Below are 21,840 nucleotides of genomic sequence, written 5' to 3'. Positions count from 1 at the left end.
TCCTTTAGAAATTGGGAATCAAAAAGACATTTTCCACACATCTGTAGGCGTTTACAACTGTGTTTATTGTATAAAGACAAGACAGCTGGCGTAACTGGTCAAAAACTGATTCTTTTTTTTTAAGGTAGAAAAAAAACAGGTTTTAACTACAGGACTCAATGAACAGCAATTTAAAAGCAAAAAAAAACAGGGATGGAAATCATATAAAAATAAAGCAAATTACAACTACACAAGCGGCAAAGGATTACTCATAATCAAAAGGTCAGATTAAATACTACAGTACCAACACCTATAAAAATGCTCCATAATGCTCGGTTTCTTTAGCGGTAAATAAAAGATGCTCACTCCGTAACTGAAAAGCAAAGAGCAAGAGAGGAGACGAGGGGGAGAAAAGGTAAGAAGCATGCATTTGTTCTCCGTTAAGCTCAGTCAGGCTGTTTCTTCCTGTCTTCTCAAGCTGTAGCCTATAAATATACACAGCCACCTCTTCAAACTGAGGGGAATATGGACGCCAGGCATCCACATCTGATGCATAATCAATAACATTCATTACGAGTTTAGAATATCTATCATCTACCACCTCACGTTCAGTGCTCAGTGAAAATAATCCCACATCGAACTGGATAACGGCGCGTGAGAAACGGGAGGCTAGCGCGTTAAGACGGACAGGATCCATAGTTGGTGACTTAAACTGTACAAAAACAATAATGATCAGCTGCAGAGGTCAGAGGTCACAGGTGTTGGGGAAGGAGGAGATGCAGGAGGAAGCTACTGGGAACCAGAAGACGAGCCTTGGCTGCCCTGTCCTGGGTAACCGCCGTACTGGCTGTAGTACTGGTTCCACTGGTTCTGGTTTTGGTAGTACTGCTGCCACTGCTGAGCGTACTGGAAGAGACGACGGAGGGAAAAATAGTCAGCGCACTGAACAGTTTGATCGAACTGTCGTAACCTAGACCTGAAACGATTAATCAGGTTAGTTATTAATTGATTAACTGAAACACAAAGACTCAAAAAAAGGCCATTCAATAAAAAAATAAAATAAAAGAGCAAATATTCCAAAACTGTATAAAAATATTTACATTTTCTGAGTTTTCCTGCATAAGTTTACTTTACTTAGCTTCAGTAAACTTGATTCTGCCATTTAAAACATTCCATCTGTGCTTGTGGAGGAGAAGTTGCCTGACCTGCTGATATTGCTGGTTGTAGCTCTGCTGTTGCTGCGCCGGCGGTTGCTGCGCCGCCGCCGGCTGCTGGTGGTGGTTGTAGGTCTGTGCGGTCGTGGGCGTCTGGCTGTAGCTCTGGCTGTATCCTGGGTACTGACTGTAGTTGCTGTAGTAGTTCTGGTTGTAGCTGCCCTGGTTGTAGCCCTGGTTGTAGCTCTGGCTGTAGCCCTGCTGGCCAAAGCAACGCGAGGTTGTAAAACATCTCCGACTCCAAACCAAACCCCACCGGGTGAGGGGAACTGCAGCTACCTGGTTGTATCCCGTCTTGTTGTAGGAAGCCGGGCGGTTGTAGCTTCCGCCCGACTGCTGGCTGCGGTTGTAGCTGCCGCGTGTGTCCGAGCCGCCGTCACGGTAACTGTTACCCCATCGGTTCTGGTTGTAGCTGCCGCGGTTGTAACCTGAGCAACAAAAAGACAAAATAAATAACAAATCTCCATCTTTTAAATAAGTACAAAACAAAAACGAGATCGTCTGATATTTTACTTCTCCGGCTCGATCCTAACAGCAGCCATTTTGTCCAGGTATCTTTTTCGAGCTTGTGGGCGCGACGCTTTGTTGGTCTCAAAGCGTTGCGCTGCACTTGCTTACCAAGATGGCGCGGATCACTTACAGCTGACCTTGTTTTTTCCCACTAAAAATACCAATCAGTTCCCCAAGTCCTTTGTGTTTGGTGTGTTTTATTGTAATAATAAAAATGTCAATAAAGAAAAGTTAAGCGCCTCACCTCCTCTGTACCCGCTGCCTCCGTCTCCGCTACGGTTCTGGTAGCCGCCACGAAACCCATCACGGTTGTCGTAGCGCTGATAGCTGCCGCTGCCGCCGCGTCCGCGGAAGCCGCCCTGCCTGTTGTCGAAGCGTTTGTCAGGCGGCGGGCCGGCTTTGCGGCCCTCCTCGTTGTACTGCTTCAGCAGCTTCTCGGCGTCTTCGCGCTGCAGCTCCACAAACCCCACATCCTCCAGGAAGTCGCACGGCTCCGGCAGCGTGAAGTTGGCTTCGAGGGGCGGCCACCCATTCGAGCGGAGACGGGTGGAGAGAAACGGGGAGACAGAGACGGGGGCGGGGGGAGGGGGAGGAGTGTAGTGAAGACCAGAGCAGCCACACCACCGGAAGACAAAAACGAGAAATAATTAGTACGACGCAAAGGCGACAAAAACAAAAGCAGATAAAGAAAGCAAAGGGAACAAAGGTCGCCTCCAGGAGGAAACATTTGTTCAGACAGACAGAGAGGAAGGGGGACATCAGAAGAGACGGGGGACAAAAAGGACAACTAAAAAGTTGTAGTGAAGAGGGAACATCACCGCAGACCAAACACAGATCCTGGAGCGGTTTTGGAAATCAACTCGAAAGGAAGCGACCGTTTAATGGCCGATAAGCCACTAAATTTGGTTTTCAATCTGAACTGAACAGGAAACGAGTTTCGGTTTGCAGCGTGTTCGAGTCTGAATGGAAAGTGGCAGAAATAGGGACAAAAATAGGAATCAAATTTAAAAAAATAAAATAAATAAAAAATAAAAGTCCAGGTCTGATATCTGGTGGGTTTAAGGGGGAGGAGGGAGGGAAGGGACATCTTCCAAGTTTGATTTTAGAGACAACACAGAAAAAGTAAAATAAAAAATAGATCGTTTCTTTTTCTTAAATTATTTTTGTTTGTTTAAATTTGTTTCCACAGCATTCCTACCTTTCATTTCTAACACAGCATGATCGGGCACATCCTTCCCCTGCTCATTGGTTTGCTTTAATGTTCGTTCTTTAAAATCCTCGTCCGTGGGACAAATTACAATAGCCTTGCGTTGAAAACCTTCAAAAGGACGCATTTTTCGTCTCCTTGCTGATCCATAAACATTTGTCTAGCAATGGTGACAAGAAAGAAGTAGAAGCTTGTTTGTTATTGTTTACTTGTAAAGGCTTTCCACTGGGAGGAAGCTGGAACCCTGCAATAGTCAAGTGAGAGAGGTTTGGCTTCGGTGTCAATCTACGGGTTTTTTGGTTTCCTCTCGTCACTCCACAGACTCACCTCGAAGCCGGAACCAGAACCAGAACCCAACGACTGCAGAACAATGTTAGTTTATCAAGGGGACCCAGAAACGCACTGACACTAAATTATATCATCTGTTTGGTCAATTTAAAATGTTAGGATGCACAGCTTTCTTATCAGTGAATAAAAGCAGATTTTGAGCATATTTGTTATGTCATGCAAACATATAAATTTGATTTGAAATATTCAATATTCTGCTGAATAAAAGTAGATTATGAGCAGAAAAATCAACTATTTTTAACACTATGACAAACCGAGTAAGATGAATAGCCACAAACCTTTTGTTCACATTTGTAAACCCATAAGCACAAAAATGCTGTTTTTAGGACTGCTTTGAAGTGCCTGATGAAAATTCAACCTTTCAAAATGAACTCAAATTTAAGAGCAAGACTTTTATGTCCACAGAAACGTACGAACGTCTTCCAGCCAACTGCCGATAAATTTGTGCTTTCTTATAAAGTTAGTCAGGCGGCTAACGGAGGGATATTAGCGGCTAGTTAGCGGTAGCCTCAACCGTATCAAGGGATGGGACATAATGAAAATGTCAGAATCAAACATTTGCCTGACTGAAAAGTCTCATGAGAAAATAAAAAACTAGGCCTGCCGCAACAAAACCTAAGACTTTAAAAAAAAAAGACTTTAAGGCCTTCAATGCATAAATTAAAGACTGCTGACACCCTGACAAATCATAACCGTTAATTAAACAACAATGTTTTCAGAGTGCTTTAGCTAAATGATATGAAACTGACTTTTTCTAGCTTTATGTCGTGTAATCATGTTATTCCCTTGTCAGTCCACACTCAGCTCCTTCAGACTAGCGGCAGCAGCAATTGGCAAACACCTGGTGGAACCGTGCAACTGCTGAGTTTAAAATACAAACGACGACTCAGTCCACGGCTGCCAAGAACGATTACAAACGGCAGTGACGGAGAAACGGTGGGACGTACAGAAGACAGAGTGTCGGAAAGAGTTGAAGCTTCTTAAAGAGACGGTGGCCCAATTTTAAGGCGTTAAATACAAAGTGAAATTACTTCAACGTTATGTTTAACATAAGCAACATTTTACTGAATTGAGTTATAAAATGTCACCATGTGCCAGGAAAATACATAATACTGGCTTTTTAAGTCTCAAATAGTTCAGTTACCAAGAAAATCTAACATGTAACAAAACAGAACGCATCACCTTAAAGCTCCTAAATTAAACTGTTAACTTGTACAAATATTTGCTTCATAATTAATTTCAAGAAGCAGAACAAGAAACTTCAGTTTAACTTTTCTAAATGCAGTAGAACGATACGTTTCGACGACAAACAGAGTTATGTTGACTGTCCACTGGCTACGAACGAACGGGCGACGGAAACATTTCTGACTTACGTTAAATTAGCAGAGTTCACATCAAACGGGGTTGTAATGATGCCAGATTTAGCAATACGGGCTTAAAGAAATCAAGTAAATATTTTGACAACAATTAAGAAATAAAAAGCTAGTTTTTTGTTTTGTTTTCAATAATCTGCACTCAGTCCAGGTTAGAGATGAGATTTTAATCTCAACTACCCAAAGAAAATCTACAGAAATTTATAACGAAGCATTCGGTCCAAACAGTTTACGGAATAATGTCGACTTAGAGACACATTAAAGTTTTTTTGTTCCACTTTCTATCAAAAACTGGATGATAAAGTCTTCAGTTTTGCTCTCAACTTTTGTTGGAAGGACAAAGAATTTATAATTCATTTTATCGGTCGTTTGTTTTATTTACTTCTGATATTCTACATGTCTTCCAGTTCCAGTGTTAAATGTTTATTAGAATTTAAGTTTATTGAGCTCTAATGTGTTTTTGCCATTATGGTATTTGAAAATGGTCTTTATAAAAGCATTACTATCATTTATTGCCATAACTTTGGCAATAATTTATTGTGCAGCAAAATTTGTTACTGTAACAGGTCTACCAGTTTACTTTGTGTTGATCAGACGGAGCCAAAGTGATTCAGAATCACAAGCTGAGAAACGGATACCTTTCGCCTCAATAGCTCGCTGCGGCGCAATGTTGCATTTTTGGACAAATGACAAAAATTGGTCTCCATTTACTCCAGTCAGATTCTGCCACCAAAAGGATTTAAAAAGAGAAACTGTGGAATATTCAATGTTTCTTTCACAAGAAGATATTTGCAAATGCAAACCAAATTGGATTTTTTCCACAAAACTCTGAATGTTCAAATTGCAATGTTTTTACAACCCAAACAAATACGATTTACGCATTTTATGTCCCAACTGTCTGCAATCTGAATGGACACGTCGCATTTTATCCAACTTTTACGTGGTGCTATGGCCGGACAACAAATCAATATCTCACTGAATATATATAATATTCACTGAACGCTGATCCAGAATCACACAGCATTCTGGGAGATGAAGGCAGGAGAAAGATTTTAGCTAAGCCGTGTTGGTGGCACCAACTAACGCTCTCACAACCTGCTGCGCAGCAGTTTCAGGTTTCCCATCATAGCTGCTTAAAAATAAGGAAAAAAATTGGCAGAACCTCAGATATTTAAGAAAAAAATCAATAATTATTGATATAGACTGATCAGAAACATTTATATTGTTTATCCCTTTATGAGACATTAGGAGTGGGCGATGTAGACTTTCAGTTTAATTATATTTTACGTACCGTTATAACGATAAAAACTATATCACTTTTTTTTTTTAAAGATATCTCTATGGATCCGACAGCATTAAACCGCAATAGTATCCCCATAAATACAAATAGTGGTCTTGAAAATGTTCCCATTTGTTTGTTTATTTAGTCACATAAAGTAATGCGATTTGTATAAATAAACTGCAAAATTAACTGAATTTAATCAGACTTTCCAAATGTGATCATTGGCGTTCTTTGTGCAATTAAGGAGAAAATGGCAGAAACAAAACAAATATTTACGGTGTTTTTAAAAATCATTAACCCATCAAGACAACAAAGAAATTCATTACAATAAATATTTACGTCATATTATATTTTTTGAAGCACAAGAAGCAAGACCTCCATTGTTAAATCTGGACATAAACAATGTTTAATAATCATATTCATAAAAATTATGAAGAGGTTTGTGCATCTCACTGCTCAGAAACCGCCGTTAACGCGCCACAGGAGGCCGTTGCTCTTATCCGTGCAGCCAGGCAACGTTTTCTGGGTCGCGTTGGGGTCGTAAGCGCACGGACTCGGTCTGACTGCACTTCATGAACGACCAGAACAATGAATAAATAAATAAACGGGACGTCAGTAACAAATTAAAATGTACCGTCAAGATTCGCCGCGTGAACAAAACTTAAAAGTGAAACTTTCATTGGACGTCAACCATCAAGACGCGCGAATGTCGGTTGCTATAGCGACGCACAAACGTGCAGCGGCTGTTGCGGTTTACCCAATTTCATCAGAGTTTATGTAATTACATGATTTTATAACGACGATAAAGTTTATTGAAATAGCTCTCAGCTAAATCTAGTGAAATGACCAGTGGGTTTCAGAAGGGAAACAAACCGTAAAGTGCAGCTTTACGTCGTAACAGAGCTAGAAATGTTTTTAAAACACCTTCCTATAACGGTAGAGAAAATTACGACTCAAACGCCAGGCTTAAATAAAGAAAAACACCTAAACTGTCCCAACAACTACAGTTATCATTTCTGTATCCTTGCAAATAAACCCAAATGTTGCTCCTTCTGTTTGCATCCCCTCTTTAGCGCTCATAGCCTTTAGTTTGTTTTATTTGTACAAAATATGATGAACCTCCGGTTTGGTTTGATGCTTTTACTTTGATAGAACAACTTCCGCTGTCATTTTGTAAATAAGTATGTGTTTAACTGTGAATTTGTTTTATTGTATACCAAACTGCAGTGTCGTTTTAGATTATCGCTGATATGTTTTAGTTGTAAACGTTATTTTTAATGTTTCAGCTTTAATAGTGCAGGGTTTTTTGTGTGTGGACAAACAGCTGTTGGGGTGAAATTATAAGTTTTCGAACATGATGCCTAATTTCCCGTCACCTATTAGAAAGCGTGCTTCCAAAAATACATGCAGGTAACAAAGAGAGTCATTTATGCAGAAATTAATCAGAAAGGTAAGAGAATAATTTCACTCAAAAGCTCACAGATATTTAATTATAAACAACTACACTAACTTCTTTTAAGATTGTTAATTTAAAGAAGTATTTTTAGGTACAATATGACTAAACTGATCAATTTAGAATGGACATTTTTCTCTGTGAAGAGCCAAATTGCAATAAAGGTAGTTCTAACTGAAAGACACAGCTGCTCTGACGGGTCCCCTCACTTACCTTCACTCACCTTTGTCTTTGTACGAACGCGAGTCGCATCCCAGACAACGACAAACATGAACAACTTACCTTCACATACTCACGGTTTCCACAGAAAAGCCACACTAGACCCACTTACCTTCACACACTGGCCGAGCACAGGGATCTGAAAATCTAAACGCCGTTAGTCACTACTTACCTTCAGGGTCAATTAATTTAAAAGTTAAAATAAAAAACACACTCAAAAGCTCCATCTTTCTCACTTAAAAGTAGCTTTTAAGAAAAGCTATCAACTCTGGCTTATTAAATTAGCAACAGAAGGTGTTTTTCTTACTCACCAGGCAGAGCTTACTTGTTTCTCAACATCTTTACAAAGTCATGGTTTACTTGTACATTTTTCACAAGACAAACAATACTGTAATATGACATGAAATAGATAATAGCAAAGTGCAAATATGCTGAAAACATGACATTATTCTGTCGCTTATGACAGCCATTAATCATTTTCTGTTACACAACAAGCAAGTGACAACAGGGTGATCAATGCTTCTTCTACTCTATAATACACAGAGACCCCCTGAAAGATAAATAAATAATCCATTAGAGAGAAAGTGATCATCAGGGCACATTGACTCACTGTGGTGAGTGTCAGAACCGGGTGGAGGAGGAGGAGCAGTACCTGATCCAGGATGTAGTTGCGTCTCTTGCGGGCGGCGATCTCGATCAGCCGGTTCAGACACTGGGTGGCCTGCTGGATGAGGAGATCCCAGCGCCCGGCGTAGTTCCTCTGGCGCCGCAGACCCATCACCTGGACAGGAAACGGGAGAATACAGCAGGCTTAAGCAGAAAGGTTAATGTATGACATATTAGATCAATTCAATTTTATTATAAATTTAATTTTAACTAAAATTAAATGAAAATTTTACTGATTATGTTTCAAAACACCTGGATTTTTCATCGTGTTTCAGCTGTTTTGCAGTTTTCTGGAAGTTTGTTACAGATTTGTGGTGCATAGAAGCTGAAAAGCTGCTTCTAGATGTTTGGTACTAAACCATCAGATCTTTCATGTGCTGTGGTGCTAAACCAGTCAATGATTCATTAACTAACAAAAGTATTTTAGAGTCTCCAACTTCCTGGTTTTAGTCAGAACTCCAGCAGCAGCGTTTGGAGGATTGATTGTTTTTTAGCCAGACCTGTTAGACGCTGTTGCCGTAACCAATACGACTAAAGATAAACACATGGATGAGTTTCTCTAGATCTCGTTGAGACATTGAAAATGATCTTCAGGTGACAGAAGGCTGACTTTGTATTCGTCTTTATGCGTCTCTGAAGGTTCAGAGCCAGATTTCAGGCCTGATCTCTGGTCTCCAGCTCTATTAGCTGCTGCTATGATCATCAGAGCTGACCTTCATCTTGTCCATGATGGCGTTTGTTCCCAGGATGTTGTACTTCTTGTCCGGATTCTCCTCGGCGTGTTTTATGGCCCATGTGGTTTTTCCACAGGCAGGCAGACCGACCATCATCAAAATCTGAAACATGAAGAAAATAAAAGCTGATTTTGTATTTTTTCCCCCACCAATTATTATTTATTTAATGGTCGACTCTTGAAGATCAACAAATCCACTTTGTTCCTCCAGATAAGCTGAATAACTGGGCCTCAAGGTGCCGTCTTTATGTTTCGATATAATTTTGTTTAAAGGGGCAGTGATATGCATCTTTCAGGCTATTTCACAGCACGATCTAGTAACTATACGTCACTTTTATCGTTATAAAAAAATATAGTATGTTGACATTTGAGTTGATTTGATGTAGCTTTAGAGCCAGGGCTTTTTTTATTTATCGGAATAAAGACGTAGTAATACGAGAATAGAGTCGTAAATAATCCAAAATTAAGTAATGATACGAGTTTTAAAACATGAATAACACTTTTCATTCAAACTTTTACAACTTTCTTCTTGTAATGTTGAGTATCATGAATCAAATTAACTTTTTTACTTTGTCTCAAATATTCTGTCAGGCTCATATTCTAATAAATAAATAAATTTCTCAGTAACTCCATCAGTATTTTTTCTAGTTTTTTTTAATCTCCTGCGTGTATTTAACTCATGCCACGTTAGCAAACCCTCACCTCGCATTCAGATTTGTTGGCAGGTCCCTTTGTGCCTCTGATTTTGTCCTCCATGGGAAGCTCGTGGAAGAAGGTGTACCCCTCCTCTGCGGGGAAGTAGGGCTCCCTCTTCTGGCCAAAGTTGAACTCGACGGCGCAGTTTTTCACCAGCACATGGGGGAAGAGCGCGCGTCCTGCCAGCGCCTCCTTGGTGGTCCGGAAAGCAACGCCCAGGTTCACGCCGTTCTTTGAGAAGCCCATCGTTACCTCGTCGCTACTTTCAAAATCCTGCAGGCAAAAAGATGGGAAAACAGAAACAGCTGTTAGGGTGCATCACACAGAGGTTTGGCAGGTTTTACCAATTCCAATTTAAGACTTTTGAAAACAATTATGAATGAAATCAAAGACCTGCATCACAATACAAATGTACAAAAAATGTAATATTTTATCTAGTAGTAGTGCCTGACTTCTTTGCACAGAATGTATGTAGCAAATGAGCGTCGTCCAGTCAGTTTGCGCTTACAAAAAGGCTAGTTAGCAGGCTAGCAAGGTGTATTAGCAGCTAGTTAGCAGTAGCCTCAACAACCTGAGTCTCAGAACTCAATGAAGACTGAATGCAGCAGGCGACTCAAACTTTTACGCGACAGAAAAATCCCATGGAAAAAAACCCAGCATAAAATATGAGATAATAAATCGTAACAAAATTTAAGACCTGGGACTGGTGTATTTAAAACCAGCTTACATATTTTCTAACTAATTGAAGTCATTTTCAGGTCTTCATTTCCCCATTTTAATAAAAAAATATGTATACATTTTTACAAAGAACAGGTGAGTAGAGTGACCAAACATTTTACTTGAGTAAAAAAGTATTTTAGAAAAAGTTTACTCAATTATTAAGTAACTGATCAAATCATCAAACATTTAATATTAAAAATTACATCACAAGACAGACCGAAATATAAAGTTATGTGGAAATTTTGGTATTTTAAGGACCAAAATGACAATTTATATAAATAACATTATTACAAAATAAAATCACACAAAAGGAAACCGATTCAAAATCTGTTTCTTTCAATAAAAAACACAAACCGCAGCTGTGTGTCTGCTTAAAACATGTTTGTTTTTCATTCAGTGGGTAGAAAATCCAGAAATTATCATAATAAAGTAAAAGGAAAAAGTACAATGGAGTAAAAAATACTCCAAAAAGTACTTTTTCCCCAAACGGTTACTCAAGTAAATGAAACTAATTACTACCCAAATCTGCTAAAGAGTAACGCAGCAGCATCAGATTATTCTAAGATTATTCAAACGTGTTGCTTACAATGTAGCAGCCGATTACATCGTTTTCACCAAACTTCTCGCCGTAGTCTGCAAACTTGCAGTCACTAGATTTCTTCCCCGTTCCTCCATATCCGAAAGAAAATGGCTCCTCGCCTGCAGGAAACAAAAAAACATTTTCCAATTCAGAGGCAGACGAGTAAAGTTTATTTCTAAAGCACATTTAAGCAACGAGGCAGTTCAGAATGTTTTACACAATAAAAACATCAGACAGCAATAGATCACGAAACTATGAGTATAGCAGATGCACAGTTCTGCTGGCTAGTCTGAAGGAGCTGAGTGGGGGAGGAGCTGCGTCTTGAAGGCGGAGCTTCATCCAGCAAGGCGTTTTTCACAACTGAATAACGGATTTCTCAAAAATGCATGAAAAAAAATCAAGTCAATACTACATGAGAATAACATTATGAAATGATACAAAGCTTAAAATAAAAAGTTTTACATGAAACTGCCTCTTTTTTCTGCCTAACCCCTTAACCATCTTGAAAGTTGCATCACAAACATTCCTCCCTGTGTTTTCTGGTGGCTAATCTTGTTACGTGACCATGTCGATACTAAGTAGGAGGGATCTGAAGATCGGACCTTGCGGTACCCCGCATGTGTTCGTATCAGACACCACGTTTTGTTGTTGGCGTTCTCACCAAGCTGAGTGCTGCAGTTGTTGAGGGACCATCCGATCCGGACCACATGCGGGTCAGGCTCGCTGCTAGGCAGGTGCTTCACAGGAATTTCCTCGTTAATCTGAGGAAAACGTGACAAAACGACGCAAAAGGCTGAAGGGATGACAACACAATGAATGAAACATAAAAAAAGAAGAAATGAACCGCTTCACTGTGACTTACCTTCATCTCGTAGCAAACACGACCCCGAGTGACACCGTGGGTCGCTCGAGCGCCGGCCCACAGGTAGGCGAAGCCTTCGATGGTCAGAGGATAACCACTGTACCGATCCCTGGACACCTTGAAGTGCAGGTCACAGTTATCTGATGGAAAGAAAGGAAGAAAGGTTGTTTAAACGGTTTTAACCGGACGCCATGAATAAATCTTTACATCATGAAAAAAAAAGTTATTACTTTATTCTTTGAAAAACAGAAAAATACATCAAGATGACATATTTAGCCACTGTAATCAAAAACAAACTCCAAAAAATGAGCCTGTCACATTTAGCAATAAATCAACTATTCGCATGATAAATTAAAATAAGCTCAATAATTTAAGTTTGCATTATTTACCGTTTTCTTTTTTACTAAAAACTGGATGATAAAAGTCTTTTTTGGTCTCAACTAAACCTTTTATTTGAAGGACAATTTTGTTTGCAGGGACTTCATCATCCATTCATTTTATTTGTTGCTTTGGGTATTTATTATGGATATTTAAAATCATGTCCACTTTAGAAATTAAAGTTTATTGATCTTTGAGAACATTTATGCCGTTATTATCGTTATGTTACTTGAAAATCTCCTCAAAACAACAATAATATAATTTATCATAATAACTTCTGGAACAATTTATCTTAAAGCAAAATTTGCTGTCATGGAAGATGACTATTTTTTAAAGGACAATTTTGTTAATGGAGGCGTCCTAATCTAATTTAATCTGTGGTATTTGTTGTTTTTGGTCATTTTTTTGGTTAGTTAAAATATCTTCAAGCTCCAGTGTTAAGTGTTCTTCACTAAATTAAAGTTTGACGGTCTTTGAAAGGGCAAACTAATTATTTTTCAATCATATTACTTGATAATATTGTTGTTTTGAAACAAAACAACATTATAGTTCAGCACAATAATTTCTGGGACAATTTAACGTCCAGCAAACAAACATACTTCTCTAGTACAGAGAGAAATGATCACAGAAATTATCTGGTAAAATAAAACACATTTCCTGCAGAAAACAACTGGGAACAAAACAAACTGCATCCTGACACTCAGATCAAACAACCAGGACAAAGGTTTGGTTTTCTGTGTGACTAATAAATGTAACTTACATGTATCAATTGTCACCATGGAGTCATCGACGTTCTCCTCTTCGTCTTCAGCAGGAGGTTGCGGTGTGCGAGATCTGCTCAAAAACACGACCAGAAGATCAGGAGCCTTGAACATCTTTAGCTTCCTGTTTCTGGAGAATATCGATGTGTCGCTCTGCTAGCTCTGCTACCTCTTCTCCTCGCGGTGCTCGTAGTAGCCGTAGCTCCTGTTCTCCTCGTGTGGCCTCTTCCGGCTGTTCCCGCCTTTGTTGTCCTCCGTTTTGATTTCGGCCTGGTCTTGCTGTTCTGCTTCCTGCGCTTCCTCCGGCTCCTGCTTCTCGTCTCCAACTGGCTCAGCCTCCTCTTCTGTTTTGATTTCAGTTTTAATTTCTAAGATAAAAAAAAGAAGAAAATGATGTAAGAACTAGGGATACACCTCTTGCACTGATTTTGGCTGAACGCTGATCTTTAAAAAGCCTGACAGTCTTGACTTACGTTTTTTTTTTTGTCTGTAATGTTGCTAAATATTTAGCAATAAAATCACTGAGTTGAAAACAGTGGGGTAACTATTGCTAACTGCAAACTTGGGGTGCACCAATTGATCAGCGCAGACGCCCTTAGTGTTGGGAGAACAGCCATATCGCCCAATCTTATCCACCTCAACAAAGGTCTAGAAATCAGCCGCTGTCCTCTTCTACTCTCCTGTGAGAGGTTTGACTGACGCACCGGCCCACCTGTTCATGTCTGCATGTTTGCAGTTACCAAGAGCCACGCTACTGTTTCCAACTCAGCGATTTTCTTTTAATATTTAGTGAAATTTCAGACAAAACAATTTGGTATGAGCCAAAGTCAGAATCCAGAGAACTGCAATCGGTTAACTCGTACTCTGCAAACATCACCGGACGGGCCGGTCCGTCAGTGAAATGTCTCTTGGGAGAGCAAAGACGACAGCGGATGGCTGATAAATCCCTTAACAAGAACCATTAACAGTTTGAGCACTTTTTATATATATGTATATATAAATACAATATTCAGCTTGTGATGAAGATGTCATAAAAAATTATTTGCTGTAACCGTTTGCGTTGTCCTCGAAGTTCGTCTCCGGCTTGCTCTCCTCATCGGACGCGGCGCTCGATCTCTGCATCTCTCCGTGACTCGTGTCTGAAGTTTGCTGACTTTCGTACGGCTCTGCTTCTGCCTCCTCTTCCTCATAGTAGCCACCCGAATCTCTGCCCTCGTCTTCCTCTTGATGGTTATCGCCGTCGCCAGCGTCATCCATGTCATCGCCTCCGTAATCTTGATCTTCTAATTAACAAGAAGACATTAGAAGTTAGTTGAAAGTTTAGAAAAACAATCCAGTGATTGGAGACCTTCTACAAAACATTACATTGCAAAGGTAAATAAGTTTTAGAGTCACAAGTTAGCAAAAATCTGAATTTGCAGTGAACGGCTAATAAAATGTGGTGATTCTGATCAATTTACAGATAATTGATTTGCAAACTGCATGAACAGCATCAATCCAAAACACAACTAATCGGAAAAATCAACACTATTTGATAAAAACACACAACAAATATATAAATTTATATTAACTAATTTAAAAACAACTTCATCTAGAACAAAAGTTTATTCACTGAACCTATGAGATAAGAATAAAGTCAAAGTTTTAAAATAGTCAGAGAAACTAAAAAACTTGGGATTATTCTTGAAAATGACCTGCATGTTTTGCATAACAAGTCCTACATGTTTCTGTTTTATCATATCAAGCTGATATACTGTCAACGCACTCAATAATTCTGTTCCATATTTCTTACTCTTTATCTGTTTTGTATAAGAAACCTATAACATGGCATCAACAGATACAAACTATTTAAAATTGGAAATTCTCGGGGGAAATTTAGCATTTAAATGATCTTTTAAATGTCTGAATAACCTGTGACTATTATTTTCTGATTTAGAAGTAAAAACAAACATTTACATCTTTAATAAAGGTCTAAAAAATTCCCCAAGTCTGGGTTGCTCATATGGGAAAAGTTACTTTAACACTGATCTAATAATTTTGTTTACAGTTATTTATTTCAGGAGCTCAATGCTGCAGATTTTCTGCACTTCACCAATCTTTAAAAAACATGATTGTTTTTGTCAATTTTAGCCAATACAGACTTTATGTTTGTCTGAAAAGTTGCGATGTTATCAACATTGGGATGAATCTATGTGGTCCGAATTTACCTTTTAAATTTGTAACACAATGCATCTGGTTTAATGTGTTTGTCCTATCCATATTAAATATCTTTAAACTCTAGTTAATAGATCTCTGGTCAATTCACTTCAACAAGTGTTTATAACTTTTGGAGAATAGAATAGTCATAATGTAAACAAGCATGTTAATGTTAAAAGCGGGACTCCACCTTGTCGGTCCAGAGCCTCCTCCTGCTCCTGCTCCTCTTCTGGGTTTTCCTCGTCGTATTCCTCCTGTCCAGTTTGCTCGGAGGTCTCCTCCTCTGCTTCAGCCTCCAGGGCGGCTTTCAGCCGCTCCATCAGGTCCGCCTTCAGGCCTCTGGTGTCGAGGCCGCGGCGCTGGAGCTCCTCCTTTAACTCGTTCACTTTCAGTTTTTTCACGTCTAAACTCATGGTCGCTCTGTACGGTAAACTCTCGAGTTTGTCGTCTCTCTTAAGTAACAAAACAAGAGAGAGAACAAATAAAACACTCATGTCGGTTAGCCACAGCTTAGAGTGGTGCTGATTTTCAAACTGATCAGTTCTGCGCGGTTTCTCAGCCGAACTGGATACGTAATGGTGTGGCTAGGCTATGCTAGGCTAACGAGCAGTGCTGCATCAACTCTACACACGTTGAACTGTTCAAGTTGGTGCGTAAAAACCCGACGATATATGATTATAAAATGGTTTTCTGTAGATATGCTTATTAAGGTTAAAGTACTTGCTAGAATGCTTCTAAGGTAAGCCCTCGCTGCAAACCGCCACTGTACGGCTAAAGACGGTAACCTTCTAAGGCTAGCATTAGCTTAAACACCGCCAAGCAAAACAAATGCGTTCAACACGGAGAAAACAAACCTCCTGTAAGTTACCCCGGCTTTTCGTGCAGGACATGCTGTCAGTGCATCGTATAGACGGTATGTAACACAGCTATAGAATAAAATATGAAGAAAAATAAAACTGAGGCCTACCTCCTTTGACGCGAGCTGCGCGGGTAAGTCCGGGTAGGAGTCTGAAAGAAACGCTAGCGCCCCCCAGCGTCATTAACTCGAGGGTAAAAAATCGGCGCATGCGCAAGGCGTCACAGCTCGCTACGACTTCAGGTTTTACGGCGGTGAGCAAGTAGCTTAAAGGAGCCCGAAATATGGGTCGGACAGAGTTTACAACATAAAAACTCCCGAGTTCAAACAAAATTTCTTCCCACAACCATCGCCATCTACAACAACATTTAATTTCCTTTTGGTATCAATAGTGTGGCGAATACAATGTATGTATTTCACACCCGAATGTGTGCTTTTATTGTGAAGGGGAGATGATCAGAGGAGAAAATGTGGAAGTAAATAAGTGTCATCAGGACACCAACTGTTGTACTTCATTCTATTTTTGGTTTGGATTGAAAGACATTGAGAATAAAACACGACTCCAATTATGTTTTTGTGTTTTTCTGCTGACTTTGAATGTTAATTACAACTACACTCTACGACAGAACCCCATCTACTTTAACAAAGAACATTGACACCACAAGCTAAACTATTATTCAAAACTATATACTATATATTTTTTGGAAAAAGAGCATTAAATAGGGTTTTTTTATGTGATTTTTGTGAAAAATTTTAAAACAATATTTTGTGTCATTTCATCTAAAATACGAGATTACATTTTAACATAATCTCTTTTTTTACCCCCAAAAAAATTATTTTCAAGCATAAAAATGTTACATTTAAATGTATTTTATGAAAACATTAAAAAGTTTATTAACTTTTCAATGTGGAATTAACTTAGCCTATTTATGCATTTTAATCTATTTTAAACTAATATTGTTACTGTTAAAATAGATTAAAATGTATAGGCTATAAAGACCTTTTAAAAGTATCCATAAAATACAGATAAATTATAAGAGCCTTACAGTGACCACACAGGCCAACAATGAATGCAAACAAACAGACTTAACACAAATTATCAGATGTTTATTTCACACCTTCATTTTTCCAGCAACAATTGCAAACAGATTACAGCAGCCAGGAGGGATCACACTAGAATCTATTAGAAACTGTAGCAGGAGAAGTTTCCAAAAAGTAACGTCTTGATATGGTCGGATGCTTGATTTGTCTGATTAAAACTCACTCAAACCAATAAAATTTGAAAATGAGAAGCTTCCAAATGATGTCCTGTGATTAACTGATATTAACTTTAAGGTAGTGTGGTGCTGTACAAACTTATGCACAGTAATATTTATAGTAAGCATGCAAAGTAGACCATAGAAGTTCACTATGAATATCATAGCAATGCCATTGTACAACCACTTGCTCAAAACTTGAGCAGATGAAAGCACCGCAGTGCACTGAGGTCCTCAGCTGTGCAGCAGAGGGCGCTGTACAGGGTGTTGTTTCAGGGTACGTTTCCTGTTCCACATGTTTCCAACAACCCTGCGCTGCACAGGTACCATCCAATCACTTTGAGGAGGGAGCAGGTAAAGAATGCAGCAGGCGGTTGACCTCTCTGAGCTGAGCGTCCAGAGTCTCTGTGGAGAGCGACAGCTCTGCTATCTGAGTCTGTAGGCTCACGATGGTGGCATTCAGCTCCTCCTCCTTTCGCCGAGAGTTGGCGGCCTGCCTGCTGTACTCCAGCACCATGCACCCGCCGCCGACGAAGAAGATGATAGCCTCGCCCAGCAGCTCTGCGCCCAGCTCTGCCGCCGCTTCCTCGTTCAGGGGCTTGATGCTGGCGCCTTTAAACCCCATAATGCGCATCTTCGTCCTCATCTCAATCCAGTGATAAACTGAGGAGAAACACACAGAGATACTGGAGTTAGGCCTTCCAACGGGGCAGCAAAATGTGTTTTGATTTTCCATTGCATAGCAAATCAAGTAATTTTGTTAACTTCAGTTGTTAAAAAAACGTGACTTAAAATCGGAGTTGGGTAGTAACTGCTTACATTTACCAAGTTACATTTATTTGAGTAACCTTTGAGAAAAAAAAGCAAGCATTCAATGTGGAATCAGCTCCAAATGGAACGTGATTCTATTAACCAGTGTCACTGTTTTTAAATTGTTTTGTATTTGTTTTAAACTTGTGCATGTGTATTAATTAGTTTTTCTTTTGTGTAACCAGGTTGTTGTGTGTTACAGACTTCTGCTCAGGTCCCTCTTGAAAATGAGATCTTGTTCTCAATGGGTTTTACCTGGTGAAGTAAAGGAAACTGTCCTTTTAACTGGAACACACAGACTCAAAACAAGCCATTTTGGTGGAAAAAAACATATATGCAGAGTAGTAATTAAGAAAAAACTGTAAAATAATATTTACATTTCGCATTTAAGATAAAAAGTACCTTTATCCACTTGAGGAATTTCAGCCAAAACTCCTCGAGTGAAATAGTTTTAGCTTCATCACATAGATGGCAGTATTTTCTCATTAGGTTAATTGATTATATTCAGGAAAATCAGAATAAACAGGGCTGGATTAACATGCACGTCACACATTTCAGATTTTTTTCTGCGCATTATTTTCCTGACGCTTTCTAACTACAACTATGTGTAAAATCCCCAAAATAAATTGAACATTATGGTACAAACACCCTGAATCGTGAAAAAGTATGAATACGTTTGCAAGAACAGTCAATGAGGTATAGATAGTAATAGTATGTTAGGCTTTCTATCAGTTGAAGCAGATTTTTGATAAAATGTGGCAAATAGAAAGCAGTAAAAAGACATATCTTCTTTTAGCTTTTTAATCAGGCTGAGTAATTGTGGCTCGTTCTGCTTCTGTCCTGTCCTCACAGCAAGCCTTTTCAATGACAAACCAAGAATCGCCCACTTTCAACCATGCTTGGCTCTCATTCGTCGACCAGAAAAACTCTCAAACACGATTGGATGCGTCATCACGTCAACTTAAATCTCTTTGGTTAATTCAGATTTTCCTGCCGTGACAAACCTCCGGGTCACTCTCAGTGAAGTACAGAGGAATAACAGCCGTTAGCTCGGTTACTCACACTGCGCCGGCGGCAGGCAGATGTAGGTTTTAAAGAACTCGCTCCTTCGAGCCCCAGCTTTGATACGGTTCGCCAGAGGCTTGCTCATCTGCCTCACGCCGAGGTAGAGGAGCTTGGCGATAGGGAAGGCACCGACAACCATCACGGCGGAAACACTTCTCCCCCAGTGAGAGTGTGTCGAGGATTACGTGATGACGTTTAACAGTCGACGTCACGTCCCAGTGGGTGCGCTTCTTTTACAGCTATCCGGTGGCGAAATCGGATGAAAGTGACGACGAGCCGGTGTGAAAACTGTTTTTGTGTGTTTTATCATTACATTATACTGTTAACCTCCCGACAAAGACGTAAATATGTACAAAAATAAAATATGAACTACCAGAAATCACTTCTTTGAGACCACACAGGCCATAGCTGTGGTGATGGTTCACGATATACTGATCATTTATTGAGTTTATCAACAATTTTATATATATATATATATATATATATATATATATATATATATATATATATATATATATATATATATATATATATATATTATATATAATATATATATATATATATATATATATATATATATATATATATATATATATATATATATATATATATATATAATGTATTTATATATATATATATATATATATATATATATATATATATATATATATATATATATATATATATATATATATATATATATATATATATATAATGTATTTTTTATTTCATTCCCGTGTTTGTAGTGGTTCTCCTGGGTGAATCTGAACCAGAGATTCCCAAACTTTGGGTCATTGCGCCGACCTGATGATATCTTAGTTACATTCCAGTTGTACTGAGAAGTTCCAGGTTGGAAAAACCAACTGGATTGAAGTCTGAAGTAATGTTTTCCATTGGGAAACTGGGAGCAACTAAAACTAGAAATGGGTAGATCGATCCAAAATATTGATAATATTGATGCCAAGTCAGTATTTTAGGATTTTAGCTTGTACTAGCATGGTAAGATTTTCCTGTCTACTTTTAAGAATATAGCTTTAAAAATGTACTTTTTTAAAGTGTTTACATACATGTTGTACATCTTGAAATTTTATTTTATTTTCCTATCATAGTTTCTCAAATTTACTTAAAAAAATAAAACATTTTCTTTTGATTGGTTACAAATATTTTTGCACTTTGTTTTAGACAAAAATGCACACTGTTTTGTTTTTCATTGTTTCTGTTTATCATTTTATTGAAGTATTTTGTTGACACCTTCAAATCACTTCCAAATTTTATTCTAGGTTTTAACAAACTAAATTAAAGGGAAAAAAAACCACAAAAATATCTGAAGTTTGATGATGTGTAAAACCTAACTCATAAAAAGTATTGATATTAATATCAGTGATACTGGCCCTATATTTAGTTGATATTTTGGTCAATATCAAAATATGCAGTGTCATACACCTCTAACTTCAACTTACCTGACTTTGAAGATCAACTTGGTGCTTCATTATGACTGATCCTCGAATCAACAGTAGTAATATGTGGTGGAAACACATTTATTTCACAAGACGTACATGTCATGCAACTACAAACAGAACTAATAATTAAAAACTGTTTGCTTATGGAAAGTAAGCATATAATGATGTTTGTAGGAGATATTGTAAGCAATGTGTAAAGGGACATCATCATATTGAAATTCTGATGTCAAACCCAGCTCTGAGTTACTGGAACATAAGCAGTAAACCAAAACATAGACGTGTCATTTTTCAACAAAGCCTGATGAGATAATTCATTTAATCAGACAATAAGCATGAATAAATAGAAGCTAATTCACCTTCATTTGTCTCCTTTTAAGGTTGACAAACTTTTAAACCAACTAATCTGAAAATCAAAATGCTTATTCAGTCACTGACAATAAATGTGACTAACATGGCCTCAAGAAACAATAAACAACCCAGGTGTCATTTGCTGTTTACCTTATATTACTAATTTAACTGTTTTTTTTAATGAACCAAAACACAGAATTCTGCAGCACATCTACTTGTGAAGGTTGTCATAGTCAAGCTAGCATGATTGACCTTTCCTAATCATTTATATTTTTTGTTATTAAAACCTTGTCATCTAGTTGTTGTTGTGTTAACCACTAGTAGAAAAGCACTGCATCCCTTTTTATTTTATACATCATGTTAAGATTTAGAGCGTTATGTTGACAACTTATCAGCTATAAACAACACTACTCATCGTCAGTGATCAGTTTTTTTCTGTCCAGTGGGAACTTGTGCATGTGACGTCACGCCGCAGCTTGTCTATAATTAGAGAGGTTCATGTTATCTTTGGCTATTGCCAAAGCTTAAGACAGCCTCTATTTTCTCTTATTCTCTCCATAAAGAGACAATTACTGTTGGAATTGGCTTCAATTCAAGTCAAATTTATTTAATCAAGGACAGCACATTAAACATGTTGAAAACAGAGCCCCTGTTGTGTTTCTCTTAGGTTTTCTAGCTCCCGGCTAATTAGCAAACAGTCTTTGGGTTGGACTTTCACTTTTGCCCGTGAACGCGGCGCTAAGTGTCGCCATTTGTCCCTGGAACAGCTCTACCAAAGAGCAAATGAGTCAGCCTTCCTGTTTACTCACCACGGCCACTTTCTATATGCAGTCGTGTAAAAACACACCTTTTCTCAATTTAGTCTCTC

At 38.5% G+C, this 21,840-nt stretch overlaps 2 protein-coding genes across 4 annotated transcripts; both read right to left on the bottom strand.

The window, feature by feature from the left end:
* Positions 1 to 44: 44 nt before the first annotated feature.
* Positions 45 to 16,226, bottom strand: hnrnpul1 (heterogeneous nuclear ribonucleoprotein U-like 1). 3 transcript variants are annotated; one of them, XM_055027939.1, is made up of 16 exons: positions 16,145 to 16,226; positions 15,368 to 15,629; positions 14,034 to 14,264; positions 13,151 to 13,349; positions 12,981 to 13,054; positions 11,843 to 11,982; positions 11,642 to 11,741; positions 10,987 to 11,099; positions 9,687 to 9,953; positions 8,965 to 9,087; positions 8,238 to 8,366; positions 2,902 to 3,070; positions 1,948 to 2,214; positions 1,473 to 1,621; positions 1,185 to 1,394; positions 45 to 885 (listed from the first exon to the last, which is right to left on the bottom strand). In XM_055027939.1, exons 2-16 carry the CDS (start codon positions 15,588 to 15,590, stop codon positions 769 to 771), a joined length of 2,511 nt encoding a protein of 836 aa, XP_054883914.1. In that variant the 5' UTR covers positions 15,591 to 15,629; positions 16,145 to 16,226; the 3' UTR covers positions 45 to 768. The 3 variants fall into 3 exon arrangements, with proteins under 3 accessions (XP_054883914.1, XP_054883915.1, XP_054883916.1); XM_055027940.1 differs by having other exon boundaries at positions 1,185 to 1,391; XM_055027941.1 differs by having other exon boundaries at positions 14,034 to 14,261.
* Positions 16,227 to 17,119: 893 nt separating this feature from the next.
* On the bottom strand, positions 17,120 to 19,369 carry opa3 (outer mitochondrial membrane lipid metabolism regulator OPA3). Its single transcript, XM_055028524.1, has 2 exons — positions 19,162 to 19,369; positions 17,120 to 17,952 (listed from the first exon to the last, which is right to left on the bottom strand). The coding sequence occupies exons 1-2, from the start codon at positions 19,301 to 19,303 to the stop codon at positions 17,624 to 17,626; spliced, it is 471 nt and encodes a 156-aa protein (XP_054884499.1). The 5' UTR covers positions 19,304 to 19,369; the 3' UTR covers positions 17,120 to 17,623.
* Between the last annotated feature and the right edge of the window lie 2,471 nt (positions 19,370 to 21,840).

The sequence above is a fragment of the Poeciliopsis prolifica genome, unplaced genomic scaffold (genome assembly GCF_027474105.1).
Source record: "Poeciliopsis prolifica strain line A6 unplaced genomic scaffold, Auburn_PproV2 SCAFFOLD004, whole genome shotgun sequence".
NCBI lineage: Eukaryota > Metazoa > Chordata > Actinopteri > Cyprinodontiformes > Poeciliidae > Poeciliopsis > Poeciliopsis prolifica.
Note: the sequence above shows the minus strand (reverse complement) of the source record. Positions and strands in the feature narration are given on the sequence as shown.